The 15,100-nt window shown below is 42.2% G+C and overlaps 1 protein-coding gene across 8 annotated transcripts in view; it reads left to right on the top strand.

The window, feature by feature from the left end:
- Positions 1-15,100, top strand: part of mctp1a (multiple C2 domains, transmembrane 1a) — a 229,893-nt gene that overhangs the window by 81,581 nt on the left and 133,212 nt on the right. For all 8 annotated transcript variants that reach the window (XM_061037961.1, XM_061037960.1, XM_061037959.1 and 5 more), the window contains 4 exons: positions 346-447; positions 978-1,052; positions 3,294-3,413; positions 11,245-11,361. In XM_061037961.1, coding sequence (XP_060893944.1) covers positions 346-447; positions 978-1,052; positions 3,294-3,413; positions 11,245-11,361 — 414 coding nt within the window. The remainder of the gene's footprint in view (positions 1-345; positions 448-977; positions 1,053-3,293; positions 3,414-11,244; positions 11,362-15,100) is intronic.

The following is a 15,100-nucleotide window of genomic DNA, read 5'->3' as shown; positions in this document are numbered from 1 at the left end:
TGAGAGATGATATGAAAATGACACTGATCGGAAGAATAAACGCTGCGATTCAGAGGGAAAAAAAAGAGCGACAGATTTATATATGTTTGAAAAAAAATATAGGTAGCGTGTGAAAGAGCTGTGTGTAATCTATCTATGCTCTGCTGTACAGTATGATTCCCCAGGATAGTTAATTTCTGTTTGACAGAGCCGTGGTGCACTGGGTAATGAACAGGTACTTGTCATAGTTGCCACAGTTGTTTTGGGTTCCCTGTCAGCGCCAGCAGCTGGGGTTCAAAGGTGGCCCGGGGAGCCGATTCAGCCGGGTATTGCCAGACAGACGCCTGTCATGTCCCTCTCCCACAGATCCAAAATGGAGAACGCAAAGCCTACGCCTTGAAAAGCAAGGAGCTGACAGGGCCAACAAAAGGGGTCATCTTTCTCGAAATAGACGTGATTTTTAATGCTGTAAGTCTTCCTTTTGCTTTTTTGATCCCCCCTCCCAGAATATTTTTTTATATGGCCCCCCCACCCCCATTATCCTCTTTCTACATCCCTCTCTTGTTTGCTCCAGCATCTCCCCCCCCCCCACCCACCCTTCACTCTACGCTGCTGTTGTCTTTATTCTGTTTGTGTGTCCCCCCTCCTTTCGCTTCCATCTCATCCCTCGTCCCTTGTCCCTCGTCCTCGTTTTGGCTTTAATTATCGAAGACTCCCTCTCAACAGCCTTTGTTCGCCCACTCACCATCGCTGTGTGTGTCCTATAGCGGCCATCTTACAGCTCTCTCCCGCGCTCTTTCTAGCCTCTGACATGGGGCACGCTCTATGCATGTGCTTACTTGTTACAATCGCACACAGTGTTTTAAAATCCCTTCAAAAATAATTCAAATGTAGCTTCTCTCTAATCCCTGTCATGTCATATGTTTATTATTTTATCTAGATCTGTATCACTCTCACCTTTTGCTGTCTATGAAGCTGTGTGTGCTCTCCCCCTCCAGGTGAAGGCTGGTCTCAGGACATTGATTCCCATTGAGCAGAAGTACATTGAGGAGGAGCCTAGAGTGTCCAAACAGGTACATCAGCAGCCAACAATAACCTTCTACCACTCTGCCTTATTTTATATCTGTGTCCACCCCTTTTCTCCTCAACGGTTGAAAGCTAAATCAACAGTCCCGCAGAGTGGCATCCTGTAAACTACAACAACTGTTCGCCCAAGATACAACAGGATGATTGAAAGAAAAGCAGCATTTTGTTCTTTCTTTTTTTCCTCTCTCTCCCTCTCATCTCTCCCGCCCTTACATCCACTCTGAGTGGTGAATAGAAATGTCAAGCTGTCAGCTCTGGGGTGCATAAGTAGATTGGCCATCCTTATAGTTGGCCCTCTATGCCACTGCTGCTTTGCACTTCATTGTCACGCCGCTCAGTGTGGCGGCACCACAAAGGGCTGAATAGTAGGGGCTGGCCTGCATCAGACGTGTCATATGAGTGACCGTTTGGGCTCAGCAGTCAATGCTGCTCCATGCACAGCCGAGCACAGCTCAACACTCACACCAGATCCCGTTCCATTCTTTTGTCAGCCCTATTCCCTTCCTTCCTCACTGTTGCTACCAAGTCTACACCTCTCTCCCAAGTGAAGAATCCTTTTTTTCATCTCCATTTCACCTCTGACTCACAGAGATGACCCATGTCAGCGTCTCGCAATGATGATGTCACCGGCTGCTTTGGAGGGTTTGCCCCGTGAGGGCTCTTTTGTGTGGGAGCAGCTCCCCTGCTGTTGCTTGCTTCTTAGTGCGCAGAAACACACACACTGAAAAGAGAAAAAAAAAAACACACACACACACATAAGCTGCCTGCCAAACAAAACCATTTAATTGTAACTGTGACATTTCAGTGAAATAAATGACTTTGCCATTTTTCTAAGTGGTTTTAAAGAATAACTAAAGGCAGTCTTTGAAATAATTCACGGAAAAGGGATATTCTTATCCAGTCAGTTATGGCAATAATGAGCCAAGAAGAGTACAGCATGTACATCAAGTACATGCGCTGAGGAACGTGAAAATGGATGATTCACAGTCTTGCTGTCCTCAGGGTCTGTGTGTCCCCAGCAGGACACCATACAGTCATCCTCAGTTTGGCAACAAAAAGCCTCTCATAATTATACATAGAGAAAGAGGAATCCTCCTCTCATATAGCATCAAAGCAGCCAAGCTACCCCTAACCACATGCAAATCAATCCGGAAACACACATGCTTACAGTACAGACAATGGATGTTACTGTAGTGCTTCAGACACACACTGAATACCCACAGTTTTCAAACATCGAACACACACACACTATTTTCCGAAGAGTAAAATAATGGCCTAGAATTTTTCTGAACAGCGATCTGCAGAGACAGTGTGTCCTTTGGGAGCACTTTCTCCAAGTGGTGACCTGATTGGGTGGTTTGCGTTCTGCACTGCTGTTATGCTATTCCCTGAATGGTTGGCAGCCCTGGGGGAGGACAGCAGTTTGCCAGCTCCCTCTCTCCTATCTGGCCGAATGCACGGAGAACCCTCAGGGAGGAGAATCCAGGGACTGTGCTGGAAACTGTTATTATTGTACTAAACTTTATCACTGGGAAAGTAGACTTAAAGAAACACTTTGAGTCAGCTTGTCAGACTTTAAAGTGACCGTTTGTCCTATACACTGAACCATATCCATATATAGCTATCTGAAGATGGAAAACATGGTGTCCTCGGTGATGTAATGCTGTAATAAAGAAGCCAAAGTGAGGTCAGGGCTGCAAATCCCAAAGTTGTAAAACTTATTGCTCAAGTGAACTTTCCAAAGTGACAGCAGAATGAGACGCTGTATGGTTTGAACCTATCTCATTCAAACTTACTGACAGAATGTCATCATATGTGGTGCTTATTATAACATGTAACATATGTGTTTACTCTATTGTGATTGATTCAGACCTCAACTAAACACAAAGCAGACACAATTTATCTAAAAAAAAAGTCTCACTAACTTCTTGAACAGAGGTGGACTGCCATACCTGTGCTGATGTTGTTTAAGAGATATTTTCTCCTGTTGAAAATGTGTCTTGAATTGTACTTTTCAAACATTATACATGTAGAACTAGCTAATGTTGACATGCTATAAAATAATGGGCTTATATTGTAACTATATCAACAAAGACTTCTCAGTTATCCCCATATTCACAGAGTAGTATTTTAACTTTTATTTACACCATCATGTTGTTTTCCTACACCACGTTTCTGATTGTGTTTCATTACTCTTAATATGAACTTCATTGTTTTGTCTCCTTTAGCTGCTGTTGCGCAACTTTAACAGAGTTAGGCGCTGCATCATGTTCCTGATCAACGCAGGCTGCTACATCAACAGCTGCTTTGAATGGGAATCTCCACAGAGGAGCATCTGTGCTTTTGTGGTACGTGGAGGTGCCCTTATTATTTCTTATCACACACAAACATAAGAGAATCGAAACAGGTGCTCTTTTATGTCCTAATTACTCTATTGCCAGAAAGATGATGATTCAGTTTCATTAATCTTTGCAGTATCTGCTTTCTAATGAAGGGGAAGTAAGAATCTCCAGAATGTAGTTGGGCCCTCTTTTTAAAAAAGTTACCTTGCCCTTTTAAAAAAAAAAAAAAAAAGGACCTACCCTCAAATTTATGGTCAATGCTATTAATTTAGTTTAGTGACCAAAAATAATCAATTTTACCGGAAACAACATCAGTTAATATCAGCACACATGCATTATTAGGAGACCATCATGTTCACAGGGCCTGTAACAATTTCTGCTATAAAGGTATGGATCATTCACTGGTAATTGCACACTCTAACACAAGAGATTGTTGATGTCTCAAGTGCATTACCACAGTCTAACTCCCACTACAGGCTCTTAACCACACACTCAAATATCTTGAAATGATGTTTTCGATTAAAGCCTTTTTTCTAGCTTCATATTAAAACTAAAAACCTGCGTGTTGTGTGAATGACAAGTGTCCGTATATACGCCCAGCTGCTGGGATTGATTGGAAAGTTGTTGATGCATCTTAAACAAGGCCTACAGAATGCTTAAGAACACAGCTACAATCTATTGAAGTGCAAGCTGTCTTTTGCAGACAATGCAATTGGAAGCATCTTTCTCTCTTCTCCCATCCGCCACCTCTTCATCCTCTCTCTCTCTCTCTCTCTCTCTCTGCCCTGTCTCTCTCCATCCTGTCATCTGTGTGTGGTATTAAAAGGTGAAGTGTAATTGGACAGCAGAGCTATCAGTAAGAGACATTCTCCTGCAGGGTGGTGAGTGGCTGCACAGAGGTTCCTACCCTGAAGATGACAGAGCAGGCATTTAATCCTGTCTGGTTTAGTGTCCTGACTTAAGTAGCTACAGGACAGGTGGACCCGCCCTGCCCCAGCCCTTTACAGAGGGGGCACAGCAGCAGACATTAGACATTAGCAACATTTGGCTGTCTGACACCAGTTTCATCTCCGCAGATGCTGTATGTGTGTGTGTTTGAACAGCAGGTCACAGTGTCATCACAAGACACGGTTGAGAAGAGACATAGTATTGATCAGTTAACATTTTCCCTCTATGTGTCTGCAAGCATCCCCGAGTGCTCGCCTGGTGCTTGTGTGACAGTTTGGATTTTCTCTTATTTAAGGCTGAACTGGATGCGAGCCTTTGTCCCCTTATCTTTTTGAAAATTAATGAAAATGTCGGACCAAAAAAAAAAAAGTTAAAGAATTCACAGAAAACAAGGTCACTTCAGAATTGTCAGTCTACATGGTTAATAGGGAGGGAAAGATGTAGCCTTCACGTCTCTCTCTCTCACACACACACCACACACACACACACACACACACGTTTTTGCCTTGCATAGCTCTTCATCCATTCTGAAAACACAGCATATAGTACATCCACATCCACTTCTGTGCCGACTATTCATATTCTCATTGTATTCACTTAAATTCCAAAAATTCAGATGACGGTAACGGATGTATCTAGGCCAAGGGCGTAGCGTTGTCTAGTTTATAGAAAGTCTGAAATTTAGGTGTCATTGTGCCCCCCCCCCTCGCTCTTTTGGGAGTCTGTTATCGTAGGAGTATGCACTTAGCTAAAAGCATCAGAGTATTTAGGGCCTCTGCTCTACACAGGTACTCCCTCCCCTTCCATTTCTTCATCCCTCTCTCATTTCTCCCTCACTTTGAGAGGCCTCTTAATCACTTCGCTCATCTCTTTAAGTGGGTTTTTATGGGGGGCCATCTGGCCAAGGTGGTGCGTTCATGAAGGTGTACGGCTGTGTGTGATTACGGGCATGTGTGTCTGTTCATATGTGCACGTGTGTTTCTGTCTGGCAGTCGTTCTAGACAGATGTTACACTTAACTTTCTAACACGGCTGTTGCTGCAGAGGTGGAGTTGTGGGCAATCCAACCTCTAAACTTACAGATGTGTGTACTTATAAACTGTTAAGGAAGCCTGAGGAGGGACTTTAAGTGTGCTCTCACTTTTTTTAGTTTCTGTAGATGCGATTGCAGCATCAAAATGCAGTTGTCATACAGTGTCACTTCACAACATTTCCTCGATAAAAACCCTCAAAAACGTCTTCATAGTCCCTTACCCTCCTTCTGTACGATTTTGCAATGCCAGCTCGAGTACACATCGCTCATTAGGGCCAGCTGTGATTAGTGTGTACGTTGTGTGTGTTTTGTGTGCATGTGAGAGAAAGAGTGATATCACATAGTCTCACATGCAGCCTTTCTCTCTCCCTCTCACACCCACACTGCTGTCACCAACCCATCCCGACAGTGAATCAGCCACCGTGGCAGCTTTGCCTGAGGCGTTGGCACAATGGACGGGACTGGAGTTACCTCCTGTCCTGCATGATGGGTGGTGTCTGTGTGTACGTGTGTGTGTGTGTGTGTGTGTGTGTGTGTGTGTGTGTGTGTGAGAGAGGGTCTCTGTGTCTACGTCTGCCCGTCTCGGGGTTAAGCGTCTGCTTCCTCTCTCCACACCTGCAAGCTGAGCGTCTCTCCCTTCTATCTGTGCATCCATCCCTGTTCCTTTTTATCTCTCCCTCTCCTCCGCTCCCTTTGCTTTTCCCTCCTGGAGAGTTGAGGCCATTGTGGGGCCGAGCGGTGTTGGGTTCTGTTCTCCTGCTGCTGCCAGCTCTCCCCACGGCCCAGCAAGACAAGGCTGTTATTGCCCCAGGGACCACAGGCCTCAGCAGCTCTTCCTCCAAACAAATTTGCTGTAACTTTATCTGCAATTGGGCCCTGAATTGGGAGCAAATAGAGGCAGCTTTGTGAAGCTCGGGGAAGGGCGAGGGCAGGGAGCTGGGGGTTGTTGGGGAGGCTGGGGAAATGATACCGGGCTCTTTTATGTCAGGCAAAGTAGGACTCTTATCAGGAAGAGAGCCCAGACAAGGGAGCTACTTCTAGAGGAAACTGGAGCACCTATCACCTGCTTTGCATTTAGATAAAAATTCACCCTGCTGAAATAAAAAAGGGAAAAAAGCAAAGACAGGTACAGAAGCAACTATTCGAGTGTGTGTGTGTGTGTGTGTGTGTGTGTGTGTGTGTGTGTGTGCGTGTGTGTGTTTGCACATGTCTGGCTTGCAGTTTGATCGACATGCACACACAGACACACACACACACACTGTGCAGAGACACTGTAGCAGTCAGTGGTACACACCACTCCAGGTCTCTTTAAATTGCTCCTTTGACTCCTCTTCAAAGAACCTGTCTAACTTTTAAAAGTTTTAAAGTCGGGAGTTCGTCTTTGCCCACAGCAAGGGACAGCTTTGAAAGATATACTTTCACATTTTACTGCTCTCCTGATTTGCAAAACGAATGATAGTTGAAATATAGCGGCATGACTAACGGAGAATACCAAGTCAGAGTTTAATCACCAGAGATAGACTTGACAGAGAAAGAAAAACCTTTTGTTGAGAAGTCAGGTACACAGTGTCATTACATCAAGTTGGTACAGATGTTTAGCTGTTGTACTGTGGCCATAAAATGGTGGATGCTTTATTTGAAAGATTCTGTGATTTAAAAATTTGACACTTTGGGTTTAGTCATTCAGGCTGCTTTTGTATCCGATGAGCAGCATTAATTGTGCTGAAGATCTATGTTCTGCAGGAGAACAGCAGGGGGCAGTCTAGTACCACAGAATGATGCTCAGGTCCGGTCACAAACAGGACACAGCCTCCCTCCCTCTCTCGTTCCCTCGAACTTAACAGGACTTTTTAGTTGCTATCTGGCAACACTTAGTGCCAGGATAGAAATTGATGTAAGAGAGATAAAGGGGAACTCTGAAATCCAAACTTCAGTTTCACTCCACTGAGACAGAGCAGAGGGAAAGTTAGCCTGGTGTGTGGTTAATGTAAGCCAAAGTACTGAGTATTACCCTCCCACAGTGCCACGGCTCAGAGCTGCAAGGACGCAGGGTGTGTTTTGAAACAAATAATGCAAGATACCACTGTCAACATGCCGCACTGAGTGCTTGAATAAATCATTTTGACTTGACTGTTTTGTTAACGTAAGTGATATCTTCTTGTGTGCAGGGGGTTTCTTAATATTAAGAGAAAGCATCAAAAATTAAAACTTTAATTAATTCACACTACAGAGACCTGTCAAAATCGTTGGGTCTACTGATTTTGTTTATTGGTATTTTAGCCAAAATATTACAAATAATGCTGCCATGGTTTTACTTTGTTGCCTGCTTCTGATTGTCCATTTTAATTACACATCTCATTTAAATCCAACACTCTCATAGATGTTGAAGTTTGCCCAGTTCAAATGTTGCCTTTAACTTCATCTGAAATGGTTAAGCAGATTTGACAGTGGAAATCTTTTTTTGTTTTTTGACACGTGTCAAAGAGTTTTAGTTCTCCAAAGTTTAGAGTCCTTTGGATTTGTTGAAGCACAAACCAGTTTTGATTAAATACATTGTGTGGTTAAATGTTAGTCTCTGCCAGAAGTTAAAAACTAAATGAAACTTCAACTTTAGAGAAAAAAAAATCTAAACTTATGTGTATTTAATTAAGTATTAAGAAAATGAACAGCTTTAAATACAGTGATTGTAGGAGAAGGACACAAAATGTTTATCTCACATTTTTGTTATGGTCGCAAATGGAGGTTTCATTTGTTTTACGTTCTCTAAAGACTCATTTGCATTGTTGGAATATTATTGAAGTGCAATTAGAAAAAGAGACACACACACTGACTGTGTCTGAGGATTGTTGTACATCACTGCACAGGTAAGAATTCAGCAGGATTACACATAAAGCATGAGTGGAGCATCATGAGCTTCCCTCTGTCTGTCCATGTTCAGATAATCACAGAAAACCGTCCCCGTGCCTCTCACCATACTGAGTCATCTTCAAATTATACCCACAGACTACATCTGGAGCTTCATTTATCATTTTCCCCTTCTTTTTTTCTCCCTTTTGAACCTGCATGTTTTCATCGTTGTTGTTTTTTTTGCCTGCCCGCCTTTCTCTGGTCACTGACATCCACAGCATGGCTCCTTCCTACTCCCTCTTCCCCAGGCGAGGAGCCTGCTATCTGGTGTAGGAAGCAGCGGGGGTTGGCTGTGATCGCCCAGTCTTGGTGGAAAGGTCCGTGCACTGCAGGGCCCCTATTACCCAGCCGGGGGGCACAGAGACGGGGCAGAGCCAGCCACTGCTGAGCCTGGGTGTCCGGTTCCTCCAGCTGCCTGTCAAAACTTCCCCCTCAGCTACTATAACCAAACGGAGGAGGAATGAAGAGGGATGACAGGTTAAACAACCTCAGGCGAATGGAGATGAAAGATAAATTTAACAAGAAAAAAACATGAAAGGAGGATTTAAGATTTCTTATAAACATTAGGATAGTGAGGAACAAGTCATTTGTCTGTGTGACGACGATACTGTGAGCGTTAAGAGAGCCACACACTTAATATATTTACAGTACAATCTATGCCTGCAGTAAATGATATTTATTGTAGAGTATTTCAAAGAAGCACCCTGTGTGTCTGATGAAGATGTTTGTAAGTGTACAGTTATTTATATCTTCTACAAGAGTAGGTTTTAAACAAGAGAGGGCTCCTTTGTTTGATTGTAGTCGTGTTTCTTTACCTAGTTTGCACATTGTTCACTAAGAGATTATTCCACTCTTTATTAATGTTAGAGATAATTTTGATCTATTTTGAACTATGATCATTTAAAAAGTGTGATGTATAACTTTAGAATATTGTAGAGAAACTGCTTGTGAAGATGCATTGTTGTGTTTGTTTGTCTGTGAATTTCTTTTGCCGAGCTTATGCCATTCTGAAAAGCTTTTTTATGATGTATGAAGGGAAATAGTTGTGTTGCTTATTAGTATACAAATATGAATTATTGAACAGTTTTTTTTTCCAATTCTCCCACACAGCTGTATCAGAGAAAAGAGTCTTTGTACGTGAGAAAGTGAAGTTGAGCCTGAGAGAGGTTTGGATCCTTTTGGGAGATTTGTTTGTTGCACCAAGGCCACTCAGGTTTATTTGAAAAAGACGTTTTTCTGGGAGCACTATGCAAATGCACTGGACATTTCTAATGTTTAATTTATGTCTCTCTTTTTCTTTTTTTTTTCCTTTGTTCACTCAGTGTCTGTAAGTTTATTTTGCATGAAGTTAGAGTTCCACTCCAAAGTTTGGAAAATGTTCTTTTCTAACTTTTCATTGTGAGAAAGAGAAAAGTTGTGTTTAATTGTGTTCTTATTATGAAGAGTTGTTTGCGTTAATAGTCGGATGGATTTGCTTTTCTGTGCACGTGTATGGAAAAATGTTATACCTCCAGCACGGTTTCAGTGTGCGAGTGTGTGTGTGACTGTGTGTGTGTGTGGCCGACCGGCTCCTCTGCAGTAACAGCAGACCTGCATCACATCGTGTTGAGGGGCTGTTGAACCTCATATTCACATTAACCCTCGGACTGTAAACACAATGAAGAGCTTGATTTTCATTCTCCTCTCTCCCTGTCTGTCCCTCCTGTTCAACACTGAAATAAAACAATGTAATTGTTGATGATCAAGCTTTCTCCCTGTTGTTCAGCCAAACAGGAAAGCATGTAATTGGTGCACAGATATTAAATCTGCTTTATTCAGTAATAGTCTCAATTTCAACATTCCCCATCAAATCTGATTGTTAATTAATTTCACATCTTCTGTGCTCATTTTGTAATTAGTGGATTTTTCTGTTCTTGGATTTGATAAATATGTGTAGCTAGAAAAAGATGAAGTATTTGACATAGTTTGCATTTTCAAAATTGTCAATTGTAAAAATAAAAAAAATAAAAACTTATATATACATATATATATATACTTATATATATGTATAAATCAGTTATTTAGGCGGATTGAATATCATATTTGATCTACTTGTTTCTGATGTTATTCCTACAAAATGTATTCCAGCTAAACTTTTTCAAATAGTAGACACAATACGTACTTACTACTGACACAATACCACTAAGGAAAAGTCAATCATTAGCAATTTCACTTTCCCACATACATTTTCTCTCAATCACCACAGTGGTCTGTTGTCAGAGGCTAAAGAGCCCTGCCAAAACCAGAATCCAAGGTTTAAGGAAAGGTTAATTTTCAGATGGTACTTTTCTTGTCTGCTGATGAGAGGGGAGGTAAAGAGGTTATGGATTTGGCAGATGGGTGCAGAGAAGGTTAGGGATGGGGCATATGAGTCTTTTGGGCTGGGAGAGAGGGTATTGGGGCTTGGAGTGACAGGGTTAGGGACTCAGGGTGTGGGGTGTGCGAGGTCAGATGCCTGGGTTTGGTCTCGAGTACGGAGGGGTCAGCTTTGACGTGCTGCGGCTGAAAACAGTACATGACCCCGCTCTCTGGGATGATTGGCAAGGAGGGAAAGAGGCTGTGACGGCTCGTACTCATCCTCTTCATCGTGGTCCTCCTCAGCTGAAGGCCCAGGGAGCCTCGAGGGTCAGGGTGTTGAACTGAGGCTCACAGACACCGAGCCTGTACCTTTTGTTGAAGCCCGGTTTATTTTGAACGCTTTGTTCCATGGTAGTTATGATTCTGCATATCAATGACTTGCATGTGTGTTGCTTGAAATTGCACATATGGTCTGCGTACGTTCTCAGGAGTTTGCCTCATCGGGGTCAATTTGAGGTCTTGAACGTATACATTCTTAACACACTGTTCACACTTTTTTTTGTTCTCACTTTTCTTTTTGCTGAGGGTTTTGTGTCTTTTTCTCTCTTTGCAGCTTTTTGTCATTGTCGTGTGGAACTTTGAACTCTACATGATTCCTCTGGCTCTGCTGCTGCCTTTGGCCTGGAACTACATCCTCATTGCATCAGGGAAGGATACCAGACAAGATGTGGTGAGTGCTAACCTCGTAGTCACCTCTTTCATTCCACTGTAGAAGCCTTGTTTGTATTAGGCTCTTGCTTTGTTCACAGCATTAATCACATTAACATGCATTATATTCCTTTGATACGAGTCTTCACATGTTTGTGCTGTTAAAAGAGGTGATTATGATCACAATAGATTCACCAACGAGTGAGAACTTTCTATTAAAAAAAACAGTACAAAATAAAAACTTATTAAAGATTTAACTGCTGGTTAAATTGCAGTTATAAACTTTTGCAAAAAATGGAATTGAATTTAAAAAATCTCTTCTCTGATTTTCTTAAAAAAAAAAAAACAACCTCCATCTGCCCCTTAAGGAGCCACATTCTCAGTGCAAATCTCACATTTCTCACTTTAGCTTCTTTGAGGCAAAGAAAAGGAAGGAATAATAGGCTGTCACCTTGAGCTATGTTACGCCACTTACCTGGTATATTTATTTAATTCATTTATTTTTATCTCTTATACCAATTAAATGATGTCAAAGCAATGTCATGGAGAAACAGACATGTTTTAATCATGGCCGGGCACATTCGCCGAGTAGAGAATGAAACCAAGAGAGAAAGCTGGACTCTGGAGTGAGCGTGAACAATGATGTGATTAATTTTAATAAGTGCCTGTTTCCAAGACTCTGTTGGAAATAACCAGTTAACAGACCCAGATTTCTCTGCAGTGTTCGTCCTCCTATATGTGTATATATCCTGTCTATCTATCCCTTCATAAGGCTTCTTTGGGTTGGATTAGAATGGATCTGGAAGAGATCTTAATAGTGATGAATAATGAACTTAATCACATTGCTGTGTGTGATTGAAATATTACACATTTGAACTTTCTATCACCCACAGCACACATTTATTTTGTAAGTCTTCAGAGATAGTCTTCTCTAATGTGTAAGCCTCTATATTACTTAAAAAGATCAATAATCAGATTTGGAAAAGAAACCTCTTTGGAGACCAAAAGGTTACTTGACAATGACAGAGTATGGTATATAATGATATTTAGCACATTTACATTGAATAAAGTTATTCAAGTCAAGAATGAAGGTTTTGGTCATTTCATAAATGTTCAAGTCCTCAGCTTTTAAATGACTCAGACTTCACGTAGAGGGAATATTCCTCCACCTGTAGATGGCGACATTGCTTGACAAAAAAACCCTCATAGATGCCTTAAGACAAAATCTGGCATGCTGCACCCCCCCCCCCCCCCCCCCCCAGAATCAAGTCCTAATGATATTCTTTTCCCATGCACTTCCTAATTAAAATGAAGCAACATATTCTCATAATGTGCCACTCACTTCACATATACTAAGTACATGTAACTCCTACTTCATGCAGAATTGCTTTTCTCTCTTCGCTGAAAGAGACTATTGTGCGTCAAGTACCTCAGGAATTGATTTGAACATTACAAAATGTTGATACTGTTAGCACTCGTGTTGCTAGTGCCTTTCACTAAAACAATACTGCAAAGTTTCCCCGCGCTCGCTGATAAGAGGAGATATGGACACCTATTAATGTGGTGAGATTGGGTCTTTTGATATGTACTTCACAGTCATGCAGCGGTCTACACTACTTTTTTTTTTCATTATAAAATCATCATTATTGAAAATATTTGCCTTAAACAACAGAAAATATTTTAATTTTTACTAAGTTTCTTGTAGCTTGTGTTTTAGCTTGCCTTTTGGATCCTTCTGCCGACATACAGTCCAAGCTGAAGGTTGCTTCAAGATCACAATCTCCAGAGTGTGGCTGAGTTTGGATGTATTTAAAGAACTTGTCGTCTTGGGGGCGCAGGGCTCAATAGATCAGCAAGGCCAAAAAATGTTCTTACGCTGTTTAAGACTTATTCATGACCTTCTTTGAATGAGACCTCTCTATTCTGTAATATGAACACAATCAGCAATACCTTTAAGTGAGTGTGTTGAGTATTTCTAACGGTTAGGAAATTGTGATACGTGTGGATGGGAGTGTTCTTGCTTCGCTACAGGAGCAGTATAAAGAGAAGTGGGTTCATGCTTGTGATGCGACAGTCTGAGGCAAATACGCCGTGTAAGGAAAAGAGAAAGAGCAGTATATGATGTTTAAGGGAATGTGCATCTGTGTGCATCATTCATGAATCCTCTATATTATCTGCGTAATGATACTTGTGCTGTCTGATGTAGTCTGCTTTGTTCTTTTTGTTCCACACAAAGATGATTCTGCGACAGTCACTGTCTTTCTTTTCTCTGCATTGCAATTTAACTGTCTTAGGAATGGTGACTGTTATGAAGCCTTTCTCCTTACTCTATTACTAACTGTTAGCCTCTTTCAGCCATTATATTACTCTTAAGTAAAACTGTTTTAAATACAGTGAAAGTAATGTGCATTGGTGTGAGCATTCACTACTTTTAGGCTCTTGTGTTTGCAAATGTGTACACTGCAACGCTCATATTCTGACACAAGTTTCCCCTGAGTCCTGTCCCTGTTTGTTTTCCGACAGTTTTCTCAATCTGTGGCGGTGCAGTGAGAGCATACTGTATCTCCGCTCTGTGCTTCCTCCTCTTGGTCCCCTGGATTTCTCTTCCGAATCTTTATCAAGCTGAAGTCATGGACGGCTCAATGTTTCCCTCTTGCACTTGGCAGAGAACAGAAAAGAATAGAAAAGAAAACAAGGGGGAAAAGGCTTTCTAATTACTTTAAACAACACACCAAATTAAAGCATTGTGCTGAGTGGAGCAGGGGTCAGCATCCGGAGCGCTGTGGTTTTCCAGCAGTCTGGGGTGAGGGTAATGCCAAAGGAATCTCTGCTGAACTCAGTGTGAAGGGTGAGGGGGAAAAGGGGGAAGAGAGAGAAAACAAAAAAAAAGTGTACACTTGAGAACAGACTTTCTAATAAAAATGAAGCGCCGTGCTTCATGCTGATGGGTTCAATGTGAGGACCCTCCTCTGATTCTACACCGCAACCTCAGTCCACAGCCCTGTCAATGGCAAATAAACAAACACAGTGTTCTCTACACGCTGTAATTCACCACTCAGGGTCACTGAGTGTTGTGTGGTTACATGGTGCTTTGCAAACAGATCCCGGATCAGGGCTCCTTACCCTCGCCCCAACCTTGACCAGTAGCTGCTAAGCAGTCGGAGCGTCCTCTGAACAGCGATTAAAGGAAGCGAAGCACCAGCGAGGTCACCGACCTCCTCTCTTATCATGTATCAGTCTGACCTGCGAACCCTGACTCTTCAACACTGTTAGCTGACCTGTGTGTCATGCTGTAACATGCTCACCGAAAACAAAAAAAACAAAGAAGAGGACCTTTTACTCCTCTGAATACATGCAGAGGGCAGAACTTCTTTTACTTGACTTTCAAGGCTGAAAATATACTCGGAAGGAAGGCCAATCCTGTATTTCTGCTCTGCTCTTATTGTAACAAGGTGATGGAGCACGTAAATCAAACGACCCTTTCCTCTCCAGCTCCGTCATGTTTTGAAACCGGGAACAGTTTGGGGGCATAGATCCATCCTGAGCTTTTTGCAAAGGATGCTGCTGGTAAGCTGGGTCCACCAGAGGACAAGCAGCTCTGCTAGCTGAGAACAAGGTGTGTTCATCTGTTGTATTCACCTGCGTGCCTGCCTACAAAAGCATATATGATGGGCGTTGAGATTAAAGGAGGAGAGACAGAGCCGTTCTGTTGGCCCAGAAAGACGCCGACCAGATGTTACAAAGGTGTGTTCATTTTAGTT

Source organism: Labrus mixtus, chromosome 5 (assembly GCF_963584025.1).
Source record: "Labrus mixtus chromosome 5, fLabMix1.1, whole genome shotgun sequence".
Taxonomy (NCBI): Eukaryota; Metazoa; Chordata; class Actinopteri; order Labriformes; family Labridae; genus Labrus; species Labrus mixtus.
The sequence above is the reverse complement of the archived record's forward strand: the minus strand, read 5'-3'. Positions and strand labels throughout refer to the sequence as shown.